A 20,058-nucleotide genomic window follows, 5' to 3' on the forward strand; every position below is an offset into this window, starting at 1 on the left:
ATGAGGTGATAAAGCCCCAGTCACAACGTCAACCTTCGCACGCTATGTCCATTCATTTCGTCTGTCAAAGTGCTCAATTCCTTCATATTACAGGTCACCTACGTAAAGACAATTACAATTCTCCTGCTGCACAGTTCTCGTCAATCATCGATCTCCTAATCCTACTCCGATCGACACTTTGCAATCGGAATCCGCTTCCTACGTGTAGGAGGAGCGAGTAGCTGTGTAGTTACTACACGTACTGGCTTACGAACACAGAGGCATGCCAATTCGATACCCGTTTAGCGCAGCTCTCTTTCCCCAATCGACACAGCCGATGGGTTGTGGAAGGTAAGACAGCGAGGGAGAGGAGATGGTACCGCCCTCAGGTAAAGCTGGCCCCTTGAAATGGGAGATCTCTAACACCCTCCCTAAAGACACGGACCGTCCCTTACCATCCTCAACCCGTATGTTAATGACATAAAAATTACGTATTGTAGATACATGTCTTTTATATATGTGCTAATACAATATGTTTTTTTTCTTTGATACTTTAGAAGAAACTTGTATTGGCCAATTTGTATTTAACTGAGGACCCGCGCATGTGTGTGAGAGAGGGAGGGTTATACGGAGGATACTTAATCAATTATTCAAAACTGTACTAGATATATAGACCACAAAAAAGTAAACTGTTCAAAGCATTACTGGCGCGCGGTACGTGTTGTTTCTTGTGAACTGATGATAGGAGAATTGTTTGGAATGTCCGGATTCTCATCTCCGTATCGGCAAGAAGAGTTCACGTTTCACATCCGTAAAGCAGGATCGGTACTTCAGAGTAAGCCTGTAGCTTTGGCTCCACTAGGGCCCACAGTCGTTGCCAATGGATCTACACCGCATACGATGATCTCCCTTTCTGTGATCATGGGAACTAAGCATTGTGAGTTACCTCCCGTTTCAAAACGAGGAAGAACGCATATCTGCACGTTGGGCAAAGGTGTTTAGAGAAAGGGTAAGTTCCTATCCATATTGTAACTTAGTTCTTAATAATATTTAAGCAGTATGTGTTGATTTAATAACGATTCTTTGTCAGATATTACTTTCTGCTTTTTGAAGCAGGTCTAAATGATCTAGTCAAATGTGATCTAGTCAGACACTGTAAGGCCGTATTGGAACTTTCGTTTTGCAGTCTTACTTAGCCAGTCTGAGTGTTTATTCGTGCGTCGGCGTTAAGTCTTAGGAACGAGCGTTGTAAGCAGTGGTTTGATTCAAACTTTTATTTTATTATTCAACAATTATGTCAGCCAACAGCTTGTATAATGCGTATGTTTTACTAGAACTGGCAATGGCCGAACTGAAAATTTCTCAGAAACGATAGTTCCTTTGAAGTTAACTTTAGTAGCAGAAACCTTACTTTCGTTCGGTAAACACGGAAGTGAAATACAAAATAAAAGAAGTAAGCAGTACAAGTTACGTTTAAGGAGTTCTCCAGCGAACACATACTGCATCATATAGATGAGCAAAAGACCAAAATATAAACAGTAAGATTGTGTATCGTTTAGCTGATATGGTATAGCTACTGATTCAAATTTAGAGATTAATGAAGCAGCTTTCACAAGTTTTTGTTAGTTCATCACTGTAGCTAGAGCAGTGATTTGCTGGTTCTGGATATTATCTCTTATTAGTGGTACTTGCTGATGATGGTTTTTCTTAAAAAAAAAACTAGTAATCATATTATTTGAATTAATAGTATAAATAGCATTTTTCAATCAGTGCCTCAGGCTAAATTTTTCTATTCATAGCAGTTTATTTATATATAAAATAATTGTAAATGTCTATGGTTCTGTACACATCTCCTAATTTTTTAAAACAACTTTTTGTCATAGCAAAATCTGTATCAGAGTGGAAGAATGACATCTGTGTAATATATTTAAAATATGTGTATCCCAAAAGAAGAATAACATCCATAGGAAAGCATTATTACCTTTTATTTTGATTTAATCTGTTTCTGTAACATTACCCATATAATTTTATTTACATTCTCTAGGCGAGGTGGTAAATGATTCATGTAAGTGGCATGCTCTGTTAGATAAAGCTTGTTACAAATTTCTGTTAATAATTAATTTTGTGTGTGTGTGTGTGTCCTATTTGCAGGTCTGATGAGGATTTTCAACATCATGCCATGATTAAGAGAGAATATAATTATGTCTTTATTTTTTATTTTGAAATATACAAAAAAAACCTGTTAATTGATTGTTTAAATTACTTGATGAAGGAGAATTCATTTCTTTAAAAAAGATTCAAATCATAGTGATGGCTGATCACATTCAAGAAAGGTTTTACTTTAGGAGACATCATTCTCCTAAAAAGCAAAACAAGTATAAAGATATTGTAAGATGCATCATTCAAAGGCTATGCGAAAGAAGTGGTGTTGACTGCCTTGGAAACATATGGAAACAGAACTGGGAAACATTACAGACTGCCAACATTAGAAGCTTAGAAGAGTTAAAGAAATTTCTCAAAGTCTATCCAAAGTGTTTTAATGTGCATAAATCAAAGGCTTCAGATTATAACCCCTATAAATGGAGTGACAATGAAGGCGTGGTAGAGGAGGATTCCATGGATATGCTCCCCCTAGATGGCATAGAAGTAGAAGTAACTACAAAACTACTGTTATGTGAGAAAAACAGTAAACAAAATGATCAGTGTAAGGATAAGTGTGGTAAGCTGCATTTGTGCAAGTTCTTTCTGCTATCAGGTCTGTGTAGGTTTGATCCGTGTCACTACACACATGATATCAGTAGTGGCCACAACTACAAGATACTAAAGGTAAGACAAGTCACACTGTAGTTTTCAGTTCTGCATAGGCTAATCTTATCAGATTCAAATGTACTGGTAGTGCCTTTTGCAGGTAAAAACCTGTTGGATGCAAACTTTTTGGGAATTCAGTAAAATTGATAACATCTAATCACTGGAATAGATTTAAGTAGATCAAAATGGTATTAGAAAATAGGAGGAAGTTACATGCTGTGTTCTGCATGTGTGGGCACAGTCTTTCTTTGAATTATTATGCCATATCTAGGCTGCAGAGTGTAATGCTGGATCTTCAGGTCTTATGATAAAAAGCTTCAGGTCATGGTCTTCTATTTAGTCCACCCCTACCTACCACCCATTTTTTAGATTTCCATATAATTTAGATTTAGTTCATTTCACAGAAACTTTTTTTAACCTGAATTGTACTAAGCTTAGAAAGCCTGGCTTTCTATTCTGAGCCACCTAATACAATTTCACATTCTCGTATTCATATGGTTCGGATGCCGCTAAATCAACACTATACTTGACTTCCTTTGCAATCTGTTGTTATTGTAAATCCCTTGTACTTGTACTTTCTGCTGTATGTGATGTATGACTGTGGTTCATTTCTTGGCCATGAGAACATGGGTATTTGGGTGGGGTTTTTTTCAGCCCAGTCATTTAAGATGACCTCTAGTTTCTATTTCACAAATAGCACCCAACATACAAAATATATTGTACAAATGCAGACATATATTTTCTCAATCACTTAATTACTTGCAAAATGAAAATCTTAGCAAGCTGGCAGTTCTTTTATTATTATCACTTTTAGCATAGGTATAATACAGAGACATTTTGGAAAATGCATAGAATCTTTTTTATTTTAAATTGTCACAAGGCTTATTTCATGGACCATCTAAGCGTTGAGGAATTGAGAGTTCTCTTCACCCGACGAAAAGCCCGAACTTCTGTCACCCGCCCCTTCTTGTGCCGTTACTACAACAAATCTTCTTGCAAAAAAGGTTCAAACTGCCCCGGCTTGCACATATGTTCTGGCTTCATATCAGGCTCATGTGAGGAAAAGTGTGGGTTGAACCATGATCTTACAGATGTAGATGTAAGTGTTAAGGTGTTGTGATGAATTTATTCCTGAATACTGATCAGTAATATTGCTGCTTGTGTGTTTAAAGATAGAATTTCATAAGTTTATTGTTCCACAGTAGTCAGTTCTAAGTGACATTTTTCTTTAATTTTTGTATGAAAATCGTTCAAGAGCTTGTTTAAAAAAAAAAAAAAAAAAGCTAATATACTTGTTAGCATTAGGAATTTTTGATGAGGACGTTGGTGTCATGTAGTGTAATCATTGACCCTTCATAAGATTTTGTGCTGTTTAAATGTGGAAAATATTATTGAAATATTGTAAGATTTGTTGGTGTTTAAAAAAAAAAGAAATTAATAACAAATATTTAGTTGGTTCTAACTTTAATTTGCTGGAGAAAATAGTCTCAGAAAAAGATCTGGCTTATAAAATGAGTTTGTTTCAGAATATTTCAACAGTGTATTGTTATCAGATAAATATTTTTAAAAAATGCAAATTTCTTTTGGTTGAAAACTCTTTAGTACTATTGTTAGATTTAGTTGATTAATCAGTAGGTTTAAATAAAACTGCTAATCTTGTAGCTAAGTTTATTTCACCAAACAAACTTGATTTGAGACTGGATTTTTTCTTATAGAATAACAAATAATGACATAATGACCATGAACCCAGTGTTAATGTAATTGACTTTCATTGCAGGTAAGAAGGCGTTTAGAGCAGTTTGCTATAGAACCAGAAGATCTTGTCAACATTTTGCTGACAACTCGCCACCCAAGTTATCTAATTCCTTGAAATACATTGCTCCAACATTCGGAAAAAATAAAAAACATTTTCCAGACAAGCCAGAAATAAACCAAAACAGAAAAAAACAAGAGTCTTGTAGATTGACAAAAGGAACCACAACCAGTGACAATGATTCTTTATCACAGCCGTTTGAGATGGCTTGTGATTCAAGTCAGGATGCCACTCACATGGCGCATGCAATCACTATGAATGTCGACATGGTGAACAGGATGAAAGGAGAAGATGGACCCAGATCACCTGATGGTGAATGTGTTTGGGGTGGCCCTGCTAGGGCTGTCCCTCTTGTAGCTGCAACCACCACATTGAATGAACCACCTGAAATTGTAAATACAAGCCACCAAGGATTCTTGCATGCAGACAGCAAACATTCAGGAAGCCGTAGACATGTTGGAAGCTCCAGTCAGGACCAGAAAAAGGAGTCAAGTGTTGCCAGCAAATTGCTTACCTTGATAGATAAGCTGCATTCCTATTCCTCTCCTCCTGGGTTAGGAAGCAAGTCGAAGAATAATTTGATTATGACTGATTGCGCTGTGGAGTCTGACTCAAAAGAAAACCGCATAGGTACCAGCAAGGAGCAAAAGGTAAAAGATGTCTCAGACGGAGAAATAACCAGGTCAGATGGGGAGGTGACAGATTCTCATTCTGAAGTTGATCTGCAGTTCAAAGGTAGGGATGGATGCAGTGTCAGTCACCATGATGGCAGTCTTCAGGCCAGCAGAAGTGGTTCTTTCTGTAAAGGATGGAGAGTGTGGCCTGTCAGGAGAAGGAAGAGAGTCATATATAGATGATCAGGGAGCTGTTTGTAAGGGCCAAGGTGAGAACACTTTGAGTGTTTGCATGTTAAGGATTGTTCATTTTTTTTCACCTGATGTTAAGATTTTTAAGGGGAGAAAATTAGCATCAAAACGGTGTAAAGTGTGTCTGCAATAATATGCGTGTTCATTAGGATGTTGATATTCTTGTAGCTTACTGCTATTCTATTTTTTGTGTAGAAGTTATTTTGCCCTACTTCTAATTATGTAAGTTGTTCACTTTATTATTTTATTTTTATTTATTTTGATTGCAGTTTGTGGAAAAAAGACTAGATTTAGAAAGTTACATGGTAATGCTTCATGGGACTACAAGAGGAGGGGTAAAAGGTTTGTCTTGCGAGACTTTAAAGGGAGACCACTTTACAAAGACAAAAACAACATGGCTTTTGGTTCAGAGGATGCAGAGGAAATTAAACCTCATAACTTCATGAGCAAGGAAGCCGAGAAAATGTTTCAGTCTTCGCTTGCGTTAGGAGATCAACATGGCAAAGATTTCAGCCGCCCTAACTCATTAAAAGGGAGGCAAAAGTCAACCACAAATCTTCTGTCTTGGGGAACGGCCAGAGAAAAGAATTGGTTTAAAAGAGGAAAGAAGAGAAATTGCACTGTGCATAAACTGAATGGTGGTAAAGCAAATATCAAAAAAAGCTTACCTTCACAGTCCATTGAAATGACTGAATTTAGAGATGAGGAAAGAGATACAGATACAACAACTGGTCCTTATGTAACTCATGACCACTCAGTGAGTATCTCTGGACGCATGATGAAGTTCAGGGAATTAGAGGCAATGAACATCAGTGAAATACCATCAAAAAGGAGCAGAAGTCCTAGCCCTACAGCAAGACACAGCCATAGGACTATGGCACAAAGGAGAAGCCCTTTTCCGAGGAGATGGGAGAATCGTGGATCACCATTCAACCATTATTCAAGAGAAGAATGGCTAGGTTCAGACAGGCAAGACAGTATGGAACATGAGAGAAGTGATTTCGCACTAGGGATGGAAGTGACCGAAGTAGGGACTATAGTTTGGTCATGGACCAGTGGTCTCAGTCAGAGTGGGAAGGGGAAAGAGAGAGGGAACCTGAAAACAAAAGGTCTGGTAAGTGGCATATGTCACGTTCTTCAACTGGCTTCCACACGCCTACAGATTGGAGAGGGGGAGATTGGAAGAGAAATGACCAATGGGACAATGGGTTGGATCTTTCACGACATGAATCTTCCTCATGGAGTAGCAAAGCTTCTTGCCGAGATGCTCAAACATGGGATGATTGTCCTCCATACAACCTTCACACTTCTGATGATGAAGCTTCTTATCAAATGGCAAGTTTTCCGTACAAAGATAAGGATAGAAAGAATGGGAACTCTCGTAGATGGGAAAGAAATACTCAACAGAGTTCAGTTGTCAATGAAATGGTCAGCAGGTTGAGAGGAAAAAGCAGCAGATCCAGGTTTTTAGTGGCTTCAGATGGAGACAGCAATAAAAGTTTTGACCAAAATAGAGAAACATACTTGAATTTTCCAGTAGAGTCTGTGGAAGAAGAGGCTGGAAGTGGAAGTTCTGACAACTGGAGAAGGTCTAACGATGACATCTCAAGTACCTCTACGACATGTACGAGGAGCTGAGAGAAACAAGAAAATAAGTTCCGTTGGCATTGAGAAAGTACGCAATGAATCGAGTAATACAGCATGGTATGGCAAAAAGGAGTTCATTGGACAGGCAAATGCCAATAAGCAGTTTGCAAGCTACAAAGAATGGTGTGAAGCTAAGGACTTAAGAAAAAATCATAGAAGCAGCTCATTCACTGAAGAACCACCATTGACTGCAGAAAAAGATGCCTGGGATGTGCTAGAGTCAGAGAAACAAACAGGCAGCAGCAGACTTGAAGACTTTGCAAGACACAGTTTTGATGAGCAGAGAGGTAACCCATCAAAAAGAGGAAAGAAGTTTGCAAATTATGAAGAGTGGAAGAGAGCCTACGTAGGGGAAGCAGAGACTACCTTTAATGGAGATGAGCAAACACCTAGTAGTCTAGAGAAGAGGCACCCTAGAGTTCGAGAGATATGGCACAGCGAAACATACAACAGAAGTGGGGAGCCTGAATGTGGACAAAGTCACAGTGAAACATTCTCTAGGACACACTCTTCTGTTGAGGATGGCTTCTCAGAGCACACCAGACATCTACAAAGAAGAGCTAAAGATGGCTATAGGAACAAAAATTTCAAAAGGAACCCCAAAAATGGTGTGGATAATAATTCTGTGGAACATAATTTTAGTAGACAAGAAATTGGGCACAATGATTTCAACCATGAGATGGCACAAGGATATACCCATATCAGACACAGAAAAAGAGGTGACACTCAGTCCCATTGCACGTGGATTAATGATCACAGCAGGAATGATGCTGGCGAGTCATTAGAAATGCCTGGCAAAGCCAGCTTAAATGATTCACCAGACAATGATATCCTTTGGGAACAACATTGCAGGTCTGACAGTTTTGAACAAAACTGGAACCAGTATGAGCAGAAGATGAAGATGTACAAGAAAGATCTAAAGCAGATTTTAATAGCATCACTAGAGATGATCTGAGACACCGCTTGAAGGGGAAGAGAACAATAGAAATTGACGGCGAGCCATTTGTTAAAAAAAAAGCGAGAATTCTGAGAAAGTCAAGTCACACAGAGCAAATGACAGGGGTGGAAATTTATCTCCGATAGTGCTTATTAAGAAAGGCATTACATTTGAAAGAAAACATTGTAAAGTATATTTTAATTGTTAATATGTAAGAAAGAAGGATGAGTTTGCTTTGGGAATAAAAACAGTAATATATTGTGGCTTGACTAATGAAAACAAATTTTGAGATATTTTTGAAGTGATCAAAATCCTGATTCAGTCAGATGGCACCTCTCTTCAATTGTTACAAGTTTTTTCACCTGTCTAGGCAGCTTGTTCGCTGGATAGAGTCAGCAAGGCAGCTAGCTTTCAGATTGAGCAGCACAAATTTTATATCTTACCTTAGCAAATATCTTTATTTCTGGGATTTATAAGTGAATGTTTATGATGTTCTTCTTGGAGTATGCTTGTATATACAAACTCAAGTCAAACCACAAAAAAAGGAGAAATACTCAGGCTGTGGAGGTGAAGGGTACGTGATACAAGGTCAATGTCAGCAAAGAAGTTTGTAAAAACATGAAGCAGGATATCAGTCAAAAAAAAATCTTCCAACTTGCAAGATGAATAACTACTGATAGCAGAATATGGAACCATATGTTTCAAAAAAAATCATAAAAAAGGAAGCGAAGAAATGTACAGGGATGGACAGGTTTGTAACCATTCTTTCTACAAAAAAATCAGAAAAAATTAATGCAACTTGGTACGTGAATTAAAATCTTATTTAGACATTTTCTTGCTGCCAAATGATATAACAGAATTTGAAGTGAGCTTTTGAAGATCAAACCTTCCCTGACAATGCAACCCTTGTTATTCTTCATTAGCTGGGCTCTAACATTGGTTTTAACATCTGAAAAAGTATCAGAGGACTTTGATATGTAACATCTAAGCTATCAGCATTGCCTCACACTCTGAAATCCCCAATAAATCACTCACCAAGGGGATTCAAAAAGAGTTGTGCTACATTAGCTTTGGACATCTTTTGGTATTTTGACCACGCTGCCTGTTGGTATTGTAATAAGAAGAATTATATATACAGCTCTCTATTAGATTCTAGAAGAAAAACTGCCAGAGAAACCAAAATCTGTTTTTGAAGACTGCAACGAAAACAAAGTTGATGAACTGGAGCTGGTTATAAAACAGAGCAAAAGACCAGTAGAGAAGAAAAATATTTTGCTTCCCTTGAAACAAGAATACACTGCATACAATAACAGGCTAAAAGATCCTTTAGGAAAAATACCTACTTTGCTCTGACAGTCGTGTGAGTTTAAATAATCATGCTTATTTTGGTTGTACAGGTGTTGTTTTAACTGGTCTGAAACCAGTTAAGAGTGTTTATCTTTCTCACATGGTACTAGTACTCGAAACGTAGTTGAACAGAGTATTGATACAATAACAATGGTTATAATATAGTTGTAAATGAAATGTGTAAATATCCTTAGTAAAAGGAAAACTACCATTACATTCAAAGCATATATTTACTTCAGTTGTGCTTCTCTTCCAATATGGGATTTGTAGAGGCATTGGTGATCAGTCTGTGTACACCACACATGCTTCTCTGCATGTTTGTTTGCTCACTCGTGTCAACAAGGAAGTAGATAAATTGATAATTTTTGTACGTTTCTGGACTTTCATTTGTTTGCTGTTGACCAGATCATCTTTTGCATGCTAGAAGTGTGGTGTACTAATAATGGGGATCATGTGTTGGGCTATCTTCAACCTTGTGATGTGCACTTGGCTGTATAGTTTGTAAAAAACCAGCTGAATTAACTAATCAGATTAGGATTTTTGTATGTTGCAAATATTTTTTTGATGGACATAATTCCAGGCCTACCTATCATTGTCTATAGCGTTCCCGTGAAGGTTGATTTTCTCTGGCATTTGGCCCTTTGTAGTAGCAAGAATCGTGACGTTTTTTCATTTACCACTGTCTTTGTCACATTGCCACAAATGACATGACACACATTTGTAAGTTACTTTATGTAAATATTAAATTTAATGAAATTTTAAACAGAAACTACAATATTCATATTGACAAAAAAAATAGTTTCCACATTTGACTGAGATGTTTGTGTTTCTAAAGTGCTTCTGCACTTTATGAACTGAGTATTGTCCCCTTCCCCTCCCTCCCCCCCAAAAAAAAAAAAAGCATTGCTTCATTAATAATAGTTTTGGTAACCTAAATTCCCCCTTTTTTTTTAACACATTCATATTTCCATAGTCAGGGGTGTAGCTGTATAGCAACTATGGAAAATCCTTAGTAGGCAGATGTGATAGTTCTACGACTAAATGCTGTTTTTTTATATGTGCTGCCTTTAACATTTAAGTTTTATTTTTTTTAACTTCATGACACATGAAGAGTAGGATTCTAATATCCATGTATCCAGGTCAGACAGTTATTAAAGCAATTGATCCTACTTTCTGTTTTACTTGTTCACTTGGGAGTTTTCAAGTGAATTTCTCTAATGTATCTGTTTAAGTTAATATTCACTTCTGCTAAAACCTGTGCAGGTTTTCTGTTTGTGAGTCGATTCTTGTGTTCAGTTTCATGTTATGTATTATGTTAAAATATTTCTCAATTTATTTTTCCTCCTTTTTTTTAAAAAAAAAGTTGGAATTACTGTTTTTATCATATTATCACTTTAAACCAAATAGCTTGTCTGCTGAACATGTGAATTGACAAATTAAGTTTGGTTTTGCTTCCTGCAGTACTGAGAGAAAAATATAAGCACATAAAGTGTGCAGTCATAAAAAATCTGAACAGTTCATAAAATTGGTCAGCTAATATTTGTCAAAGAGTCATTTGTCATCAAAGTCTCACAAAATGATGCCAAAACCCCTGTTTTGGTTCAACTGCTATATTTTTTTTTTTGCACAATTATGCCATATTTCTGACGTTTAAATTTGATATTTGACCAAAGAAATTAGGAGAAACGGTTGCAGGATAAAGCTGAAAGACTTGATTTTAATTACATATTTTAATCTGAGAGACAGTGGCTGGTATTGTTTTATGCTGACGTACACAAATGAGCGAGTCAAAAGAAGAAGAAGACTATGAACATTCTTTCTATACAACAAATTTTTTCTTACTGAAAGCAACGTCACAAGTAAAACAGATGCACTCTTGTTTTCATTTCCCTTCACTCCAGACTGCATTATCTGTTGTGCATAAAAGTATCAAATCCTTTTTTTTTTTTTTGGTCTCATACATTTAATTAACCCATTCAAACTCATTACAGGCTTTCATTGTATTTTAATATGTAACTAGCCTACTATTTGCTTGCTTATGCAAAGAATATTTTGCTTTCCCGTCAATCTAAAAGACTTAAGTGACATTTATAAAATGTTCGCTTCATAGTTTAGTTATAATAATCCCTCACTCTGACATTCATACATAAACCTTAACCACATTCCTCTTAACATCAGAGAGGCAACATGCAGGGAAAGTCTTACCTTCACCCTGGGACATACTGCCAGTCAGGCAACTGCATCAAAATGAGCATAAACAAATATGCTTTTACATTGCACTATAAATCGAAAAGCACTTTTCCCACCCTCTAGACCAGCAAAGATTTGAGTTTCTTGTCCATCTGAGAAGCAGAGGCAGCTTTGAATGATGGTTCTCCGCCTGCAGAGGCAGCATAGCATGCCCCCGTGAGGGCTTTCGAATGGAGCTCAAGGGCATCCACAACATCAGGCAAGTGAAGCCGCTCTACAGGAACACTTTCCATGCAGCCCATGCTCAGGTAGCGGAGGAGTTCCAGTCGTGCCAAGCGGTTTATTTGGTCCAGAAGGTAACCCAGACTGAACACGTCTGACATTGGAGAGGTGAAAGCTCCAGCCCGTACCTGTGAAGCAAACTAGCTTCTGTGAATTGCCCTAACCATGTTTTATCATCAATCATTTGTCATTAAAGTTTTTATAAAATGTCAGATGATACATCTAGGAAAAAAGAACCAATATAAACTACCATGGTGTGCCAAAATGTCAAAGAAGACAACGCTTAGTTGTGGTGTTATGTGTTGGCAGATTCTAAACCTGCAATGGCTAGTGTTCTTTGTGTATATAATTATACCCAATATGTTTTTTTTTTTTTTTGTCATCAAACTTGATATCTAATTTTCTTTCCTTTATCCATGCACCAACTCTCTGTGCTGTGCCTTACCTCAGGGGCAAGGAAGTTGAATTTTGACATCTGATCTTTGGGTAGGTGGAAGTTTAATCCTTTGCGGAATGTGGCCATGCCAACATCTATGTACTTGATGACTTTACGTTCTCGTCGCAAGTCAATCAGTACGTTGTCCCCCTGATGACCCCCAAAAATAAATATAGTGTAAACCTCAACTGTGTCAATTATGGCTTTTTGGTGTATGAGACAGGTATATATTAGCTGCAATTATCTTTGCTGTAGTAGTTACAAAACTATTACTTTTTATCCATTTAGTTACAACACAAAATACTAATGACTCGAAAGTTAATACCATGGACAATTTTTGTTATGTTTATAAAGGTGTCATTTGCCAACCAGAAGAAAAATTTGTTGACCAGTGATCTTGCGCTTAGAGAAAGAGGAATTTTTCTCTCCAACTAATAAATACCTTTAAATCATTCAGAAGCACATGTCGATCATGTATTAGCAAAAGTCCACGTGCAAGTTGCCAAGCAATATCTTGCCATACCAGAGGTTGCAGAGGCTCTTTGTTTACGATAACTGTATGTAAGGTTTTACCTTCAAAAACAAAAAATAAGAATGAGAGACTTTATGGATCAGTATTCATGTATGCTGTTTCTGACAATTAAATTCTTAGAATCTGAGACTGGTCTGGAATGAGGAATGTCTCATTATCCTGTAACAACCTTCTTATGACAATCTGTAATTTTTGACAAAGCAAGAGAAGAGTTTCCTAGTTCTAATAGCTATATCAAAATAGAATCTGGACAGCACCAAATGTCAGTGTCTAATAAAACAGTCTTAATTTATTGTATCTCTTTTATTCTCTAAATTACCTGTCACCAGTTGTGATAGGCATTAATAAGATACCCGGGGCTATAGTTTTGAAGCAGGGCAAGTCCAACATGGGAGACTCAAGAACGTGCTTTGCAAGCAATATACTGAATATGTATTCAGTAATTTTATAAGGATTTCCTTAAACTAAAATTCTCTAAGCATTTTTCAAGAGCCAGACCTAATATGCAGTTTGTCATTAACTTGTAACATTTATTATCTGGGATGACTGAAACTTGCTGTAATCTTTGACCTCATAGTGTAGTAATGAGACAGGTTATTTATTCTGCATAAGTTAACCATCTCTTCCGTGTTACTAATAACATATCACAGTTGCAGACAAATAATTATTTACCATGACCAAAGTACTGCTGAATGAGTGAAAAGTCATCAGCTGAAGATCGCCGCTTGAGCAAGCCATAGAAGTGAGGTATGACCCCTGTGTCCTGCAGGTAGCAGAGCATTCGGGCTTCATGAACAATAAGGTCCCATGATGTGGAATCTGTGAAGAAATCCTAAAAGAAAGAATAATATTATTGCTCACTACATAGCCTTTGCTGCTTTTTTTAAAATAAAAGGTAGAGGACCCCTGACTTGGGGGCTTAGGGTAGTGCACAGTTAAGTGGTTCACCAAGACATAGAGCATGTGGAAAAACCTAGGCTTTTTTTTCCACCACCTTTCCCTCTTGTGATCAATATCCCCTACATATCATGGAATCTGAATTATCAAAGATGTTTTTTTTCTCTCCTGTAGATAAACAAGTAGTGAATCAATTAGGGAGTCAGCATGTTGGCTGGCTTTCTAAACTAAACTAACAGGCTTTACATCAGTGGCTAGCCAAGACCAACAGAAAACTCTTGTTCCATACCTTGACTACCACTTTGGTTGTCCCACGACGTGTGGCTGCCTGTGCTAGATAGACACAGCCATAGGTTCCACGGCCCACTTCCACAAACTCTTCCTTCTCATCCCTCAGAAAAGCCAGTGCTTTCCGCTTCACAAAAGGCACGTTGATGTGGTCCAGTGACGTGACATCTTGCTGAAGCTCAGGGTATCCACGAGCTGTGAAAGGAGACTCGGTCATTGGATTGTATCCATATGCCTGCATCATGGAATCACTAATGGCAACAGCACCATTGTTATTGTCTGTGGGCTCCACAGCAATGGAATGGGAGCTGGATGGAGCTGTTTCTCGAGAGGAAGATGTGGCTGTTGTGCCAGGAGGTGAAGCAGAGTTGGTGTGATGAAATTGACCAGAATCAGCAGGGGACATGAAATAACTACTTGTAGGAATGTTTGCAGCTACATCCTGACCACTGTGAAAATGACCAGTTGCCTCCACTTCGCTGTCTGCCTGCGCTCCTTCATCAGTTGCTTCATCCTCAATAGTGTGAAAACTGCGTGTGTTCTCTTCCCTATCCTCATGGCCACCTGCAACTTGATCCAAGTTCCACTTCTCACATTCTTCACACAACAAGCTGATTTCTGAATTTCGGGTGTTATGCTCATGTAGGAAAGGGCCCACTGGAATCTCTGCACTGTGTTTAGATGGCACTAAGCAGTTGCAAGAACCAGTTGAGGAGCAATTCAAAATCTCACCTGGCTCATAGGTAGAATCTGCAGAATCATTGGATTGACTTTCATCATGAGGAAAAGATGACAGGTCACAAGAAGGGGACACTGCTGTAGTGTTTTCAAAGCGTACCTGTAAGTTTGAAAATCGTCTTTGCGTTTGGAGGAGTAAGGCATCAGGCACGTCCACAGTGCAAGTGCATTTTCCTCGTGACTGGTCTTTGTGATACACGACGCACTTGGCACGCCGGCTGTTGATTTCTTGCAGTTTGGATTCCGAAAATTTAGATGTTTGGTCATTAGAGGCAATCTCTCTATGTCGCCACCCCCCTCAGCTCCACAGGGGACGACATCTGTCCTCAAGGCTCGGTGGTTACTATTTCCCGTGTAGTTTTCAGCGTGGGTTTGGAAAGATGGATTCTGAATGCACTTGCAGTCAGAAGCCCGCTCACAAGCAGAACCAATGTGTCTGGTCAAGAGCCTCGACAAATAAGACCTACCGAAGCTTCTCCTTTTGCGCAGAACTGTGCTTCTAATGCGAGGGAAAGACTTCAGCAGAGCTTTAGTTTCCAGCAGTTTGGTTTCCTCATTTAGATTTTGATCTCCTGCCACACCTACGGGCTCTCCTCTGGTCCAACCGAGCTTATCAATCTTGTTTTGCCGAGAGTTTCTAAGAATGTTTTTCTTACCTCTGGGAGTTGGGGAGTATGAACTTTGAGATTCATCATTTCCAGAGTTGTTAATGTTATGAACATCCCACTGAGTGGTTGGATGCAGCAACAGACTTTCAGACTCGGGCGCTTCATTGTTTTCGCTTTTAGAAAACTGCAAAAAATGTTTATCTGCACATGTTGTATTAAAATCGCATGCACTTTCGCTGCCAGTGACGAGACTCGTCTCCTTGTTGTTACCCTCCGAAAGAATGTTCCACTTCCCTGCGGGGTCATTCAAAGACCCATCTATTTCATCTTCCCCTTCATTAAAACTGAAATAACTGCCCTGCATGATCAGCTCATCTTTACAGAAGTCCCCGGAGCTCCTTTGTTCAAAGAGGTCACCAGCTTTAGCTACGTGAATGTTTTTATTTAAAAATCCGGCCGGAAGTTCATGCTCGCAATGGTCAACCACAGAGGATGGGTTAGCACTCGTATTAACATTCTGGAATTCTTCGCCTTTATATTTGTCGTAGTGACCCTTAAAGGTTTCTTCCCGTAGACGTGCTGACTGCAACAGATCCTCACCTGGACCATTTCCATTGAGGCTGGGCACGCCGCAAAGCGGGTTTTTAAGCAGATCCAGATGTGGCTCGGGTGACCAGCCGGCATTTCTGAGTTCCTCTGAGAGACTCAAAGGTTCGTCGTCGTTACATTTAACTTTCTTGCTTTGGTGCTGGAGCTGGTTGCCACCTCTGGACCTGCCCGAGATAGTCCTGTATTCTTCAGCATCCTGGCAATGTCTAGTAGCCAAACTAACCGCGAGCTCTGTCTGACCTATGGAGACTTCCAGCCTTTCAATCTCTTCTGGGCGCTTCGAGGGTGAGTCTTTTGGCAGGCGATGACCTCTGCTGTGCTGCAGCGTCGCTTGCTCATTTTTCCTGATGATGTACTCCTCTGAGTGACTCTTTTCTTTCTTCATGCTAATGCATTTCTCTTTGTTTTTGATTGTCAGCTGGCGGCTTTGCTTTTGCAACGTTTTAAATCTTGTCCCGTGATGAGTCTCTCTAGCAACCACTTCTTCTAGCTGCTGTCTCTCTTCCACTGTGACAGCGATTCTGTCACCACTCATCTCTGTACTTTCCCGCCTCTGACGAGATTCCTTTACAAGTCTTGTAATTTGGTCGGTTTTACTAGCTTCTTGTGCACCATTTCGACAATGAGATGCTTCAGTTGTTCTCTTGTCTTTTTTGTGCATGTTAGTTACGGTCTCTTTCAGGGGTTCGTTGCCTCTTTTTAAGGTCCCTCCACTTTTCGTGTTCTCATATTCCCTTCTGGGGCATTCTTCTGTTCTAAATTCATAAGATGAGTTCACTCTATGCAATTCTCGTCTCATCTTGTGCTTACTGGATATACTTACAGTAGTAGAAGTCTGCACATGAAGAATTGGTGTCTACAGTCCAGTTATCGTGCTGACAGCTTCCTGAGGAGGTCCTATTGATATTCACGTTTTGGGTCTCCTTGTAATGTTCAAAAATACTAGCACTATCATTTGGATACTTTGACCTATATTCCAGCATGCCTCGAAGTTCACTATTATCCTCATTGCAGGCTACATGCTTTATCTGTTTCTGCTGACCGAGATCTGGGATGTGTTCCATAAAAGGTTGAAAGGAAGAAGCTCGAAGTTTGCTAAAGAAAAGGCTTTCTGAAGAATCTCCTACTAAACCCTGTGTATGTCTTACAGACTGTAACTGTTGATTCAGTGGTAGAGGGTTTACTAGGAATTCAGGATAAGCCAAAATATTCCCAGGGCAATCGCCAGGCGAGCTCTTCTTGGAGAATCCTCTATTGGCATCTGAATTAGGATAATCCACATTGCGTCCAGGGCTGTAACCAGGTGACCTACGGCTTTGAGGTTTCCTGCTTATTGGTTTATTTGGAATGCCCACGATATTCCCAGGGTGATCAGCAAGTGACCTCTCAATGGGACTTTGGTTCACCGATGGACTGGTCCTCTCTAGGCTGTCAAAAGAACATCCCAAAGATTTGTTACGCTTTCTTCTTTCCTCCAAAAGTCTCTGTCTCTCCACAATGTCCACCATTCGTCGTCTGAGAGGTGATTTTGGTGAATTGCGTAACTTACTTGAAGTCTTGGGAGAAATCGGTCTCTCTTGACTCTTGTTTGTGAATACTGAAAAGACATTTGAGGTATCTTCATTTGTATTCTTAGCGATAAATGAACGATCAGTCTCTCTTCCTTCCATCGGTATTAAGTCTTTAAGTTCCTCAGCACTTTCGTTGTGCTCAAACGATCTTTGAACACCTGAACTTCTATGGGTTGAATCACTAGTCATCTTCGTTTGTGAAATTTGGTCGAGCTGGTTGTCTCGGTGTGTGCCAATGATTTCCAGTCCAACAGATGGGGACAACTGGTGGCTTAACACTGATTTATTTCGGCTTTTGGTTACTGAGTGACTGTCCTGGACTGGGTGACGTGGTTCTCCAATTGGAGTAGATCCTGCAGTAAATGCGCGGAAGGACGAAAAGGCACTTGGAATTGTGGAGGTCTGATGAGAATCCTGGATAGTCTGCTTTCGCTCCACTAAAGTAAGCGACGTTTTCGAAGAAGGGTCTGAGAAGATTCTGGAACGTAAAGGTTTTGTAGGTTCTGAAGAAGCTTTAGCAAAAGTTTTCTCAGATTCAGTTGCTACAGATTCTCTGGACGGAATGGGGATAGGCTGGGGCAGAGAGGAAGACACGGCCACAGGCCAGGAGAGAATTCTTGGAGGAGAGGCATATTCCGATGTAGGTAACACTGGTTTTGCTGTATATGTGACTGTCTTCCGTGTAATGGTTACGGTGGAGGTCGGAGGCAGCCTGTCGTGCTTCACGAGCTCCTCCTTGACTGGCGTCATCTCTTGCTCGTGGGGCAGGGACTGGTTCGCTCTATTTGGAAACCTGTCTTTCGGTGCTTTGGTCTTAGGGAGACGTTCTACGGAGCACCCATGTCTTTTCTTTAATACGTTCTTTCTTTGAGCTGCCAGAAGGTTTTTGAGCCCTTCGGAAACCGATTGTTTTGTCCGCGTGTTTCTGGTGCGAGACTCCGTTCTTTTCATTTCTTGAGGAGTGGTGCCTGGCGCTTGCATGTGTCCCCTATCATACTCAGTGGGTTTATTAAAGGCAGCCATGGTTTTGGCGTTCTTTCGTTGTGCAGCAAGTAACTCTGCCAAGGACATCCTTTTCTTGTAAGGGGTTACTTTCTGAGTTTGCTCCGCATGCAGTGAGGCTGGTAATGCCTGTCTGTGTGAAACCTTCGAAGAACCAGAACGATGAACAGAAGTCGAATCACACGTTTTCGAAGCGGTTTGCTCTTTGGTAGCCAAGGCCGTTTTTATCTCAGCTAATACAGCGATTACTCTCGGAACAGCAGATAATTCTGCCGTGTCTGGTCTCGAGGATGTCTCAACCTTAGGTGGTGATAAGTGCAAGCCAGTGAGGTGCCCAGACGCTGGCTTGGAAAACTGTGCCGTAGGTGAAGGAAGTCCTGTTCTATCGGCTATATAATACTTGGGAAACCTGGCGTCCCCAAAACATGTGTCCCGAAGGGCATCCACCGGCACGTTTGGAACCGGGGACGCAGGTTTCGCAATTCTGTCTTCCTGGCTGTCGGAACCAGCTGTTGCAAGAGCTTTTTGCAATCTTTGAATGTAGCTGCGTGAGGGATGAAGCGGAATCTGTCCTTCCTTTGACGGTGATAAAAGGGGTGACGCTAGCATGGTCGTAAATGATGTGTCATTCGATGGAGGAGAGGCGATGCTGGAAGGGGGAGATGCCATTTTAATGAAGACTGCTGCTGTTGGCGGAGACGTTTGATGGGCTTTTTGTGTCTGCGCTGATGGCCTCTTCCTCGAAGAGTAGCGTGAAAAAACAGCATCATCCGAAGTGAATGGACCAGCTTGTCTTGTCCTCGGTGACCGAGGAGTCGAAGATTTTTGGTACCGCCGAAGCGATCCTGCTGATGTTCTTGGAGCGGGGCCTTGGGAGGACAATGGGGAGGATCTTCCAGGGAGACGCTTTTGAATCCTTTGTGATGAAGCCGATTTCTGTGAAACTGGCGACGACATGGGAGATCCTTCTTTAGGTGTGGCAACAGATGAACCACGTGAAGTGATATTAACATTTTCGAAAGGTAGCTGAAAGCTGTTTTCTGTCAATCTAGATTCAAACGCACCAAAAGGTGGACTTGGAGAAGGTGATACGAAGCGTGCTTCTGGAGAAACAGAAAAAGCTTTCGCTCTGTAAAAAGCAGTTTTATACAAATGCTCTTCTTTTTGTCTTTGAACATCGTTTTTGGACTCTGCTGTGCGCTCCTCCATTTGAGTCATGCCTATCTGTTCCGATGTGTCATCAACAAGCTCCTCTGTATCTAAATAGGGCTCAATTTCAGTACTGACTTCGGAACAGCTCGGTGAGGACAGAGGTTTGAGAATCTCTGCTTCGTTTCTATTAAAATACTCATTTCGAAAGTATTCTACTATGTTAGAACTAATTCCAGCAAAAGCATCAGAGCTCGAAGGAGACTTATTTGTATCACTTAAATTATCTTGCACCATTTCATCCCACATTTGCTTATCTACTTTTACAAATGTAGGCGACGATTTTACGTCTTTTTCTG

General features: G+C 39.9%; 3 protein-coding genes across 6 annotated transcripts; 1 reads left to right on the forward strand and 2 right to left on the reverse strand.

Moving 5' to 3' along the window:
- Positions 1-841: 841 nt before the first annotated feature.
- On the forward strand, positions 842-10,563 carry LOC112556165. 4 transcript variants are annotated; one of them, XM_025224914.1, is made up of 5 exons: positions 842-988; positions 2,131-2,805; positions 3,668-3,886; positions 4,565-5,483; positions 5,736-10,563. In XM_025224914.1, exon 5 carries the CDS (start codon positions 7,064-7,066, stop codon positions 8,066-8,068), a length of 1,005 nt encoding a protein of 334 aa, XP_025080699.1. In that variant the 5' UTR covers positions 842-988; positions 2,131-2,805; positions 3,668-3,886; positions 4,565-5,483; positions 5,736-7,063; the 3' UTR covers positions 8,069-10,563. The 4 variants fall into 4 exon arrangements, with proteins under 4 accessions (XP_025080699.1, XP_025080696.1, XP_025080698.1 ...); XM_025224911.1 differs by having other exon boundaries at positions 843-988; XM_025224913.1 differs by lacking the exon at positions 842-988 and adding an exon at positions 1,031-1,227.
- LOC112555692 lies at positions 10,269-16,362 on the reverse strand. Its single transcript, XM_025224183.1, has 6 exons — positions 15,228-16,362; positions 14,024-14,772; positions 13,510-13,669; positions 12,748-12,878; positions 12,315-12,455; positions 10,269-11,997 (listed from the first exon to the last, which is right to left on the reverse strand). Exons 1-6 carry the CDS (start codon positions 16,360-16,362, stop codon positions 11,707-11,709), a joined length of 2,607 nt encoding a protein of 868 aa, XP_025079968.1. The 3' UTR covers positions 10,269-11,706.
- Positions 16,363-16,748: 386 nt separating this feature from the next.
- Positions 16,749-20,047, reverse strand: LOC112556164 (proteoglycan 4-like). The gene has a single exon (XM_025224910.1). It carries the CDS (start codon positions 20,006-20,008, stop codon positions 16,784-16,786), a length of 3,225 nt encoding a protein of 1,074 aa, XP_025080695.1. The 5' UTR covers positions 20,009-20,047; the 3' UTR covers positions 16,749-16,783.
- Between the last annotated feature and the right edge of the window lie 11 nt (positions 20,048-20,058).

Source organism: Pomacea canaliculata, linkage group LG2, assembly GCF_003073045.1.
Source record: "Pomacea canaliculata isolate SZHN2017 linkage group LG2, ASM307304v1, whole genome shotgun sequence".
Taxonomy (NCBI): domain Eukaryota; kingdom Metazoa; phylum Mollusca; class Gastropoda; order Architaenioglossa; family Ampullariidae; genus Pomacea; species Pomacea canaliculata.

Bases quoted from the DNA above. Each gene is read 5' to 3' on its own strand.
- LOC112556164 (XM_025224910.1), bottom strand. From the start codon at position 20,008: ATGTGGGATGAAATGGTGCAAGATAATTTAAGTGATACAAATAAGTCT.
- LOC112556165 (XM_025224911.1), top strand. From the start codon at position 5,342: ATGGATGCAGTGTCAGTCACCATGATGGCAGTCTTCAGGCCAGCAGAA. The intron at 5,484-5,735 runs GTGAGAACACTT...TTTTGATTGCAG, and splicing joins AGCTGTTTGTAAGGGCCAAG to TTTGTGGAAAAAAGACTAGA.
- LOC112555692 (XM_025224183.1), bottom strand. From the start codon at position 16,362: ATGAAGAAAGAAAAGAGTCACTCAGAGGAGTACATCATCAGGAAAAAT. The intron at 13,670-14,023 runs GTATGGAACAAG...TCTTTCTTTTAG, and splicing joins CAACCAAAGTGGTAGTCAAG to GATTTCTTCACAGATTCCAC. The intron at 12,879-13,509 runs GTAAATAATTAT...TTGTTTTTGAAG, and splicing joins TCAGCAGTACTTTGGTCATG to GTAAAACCTTACATACAGTT.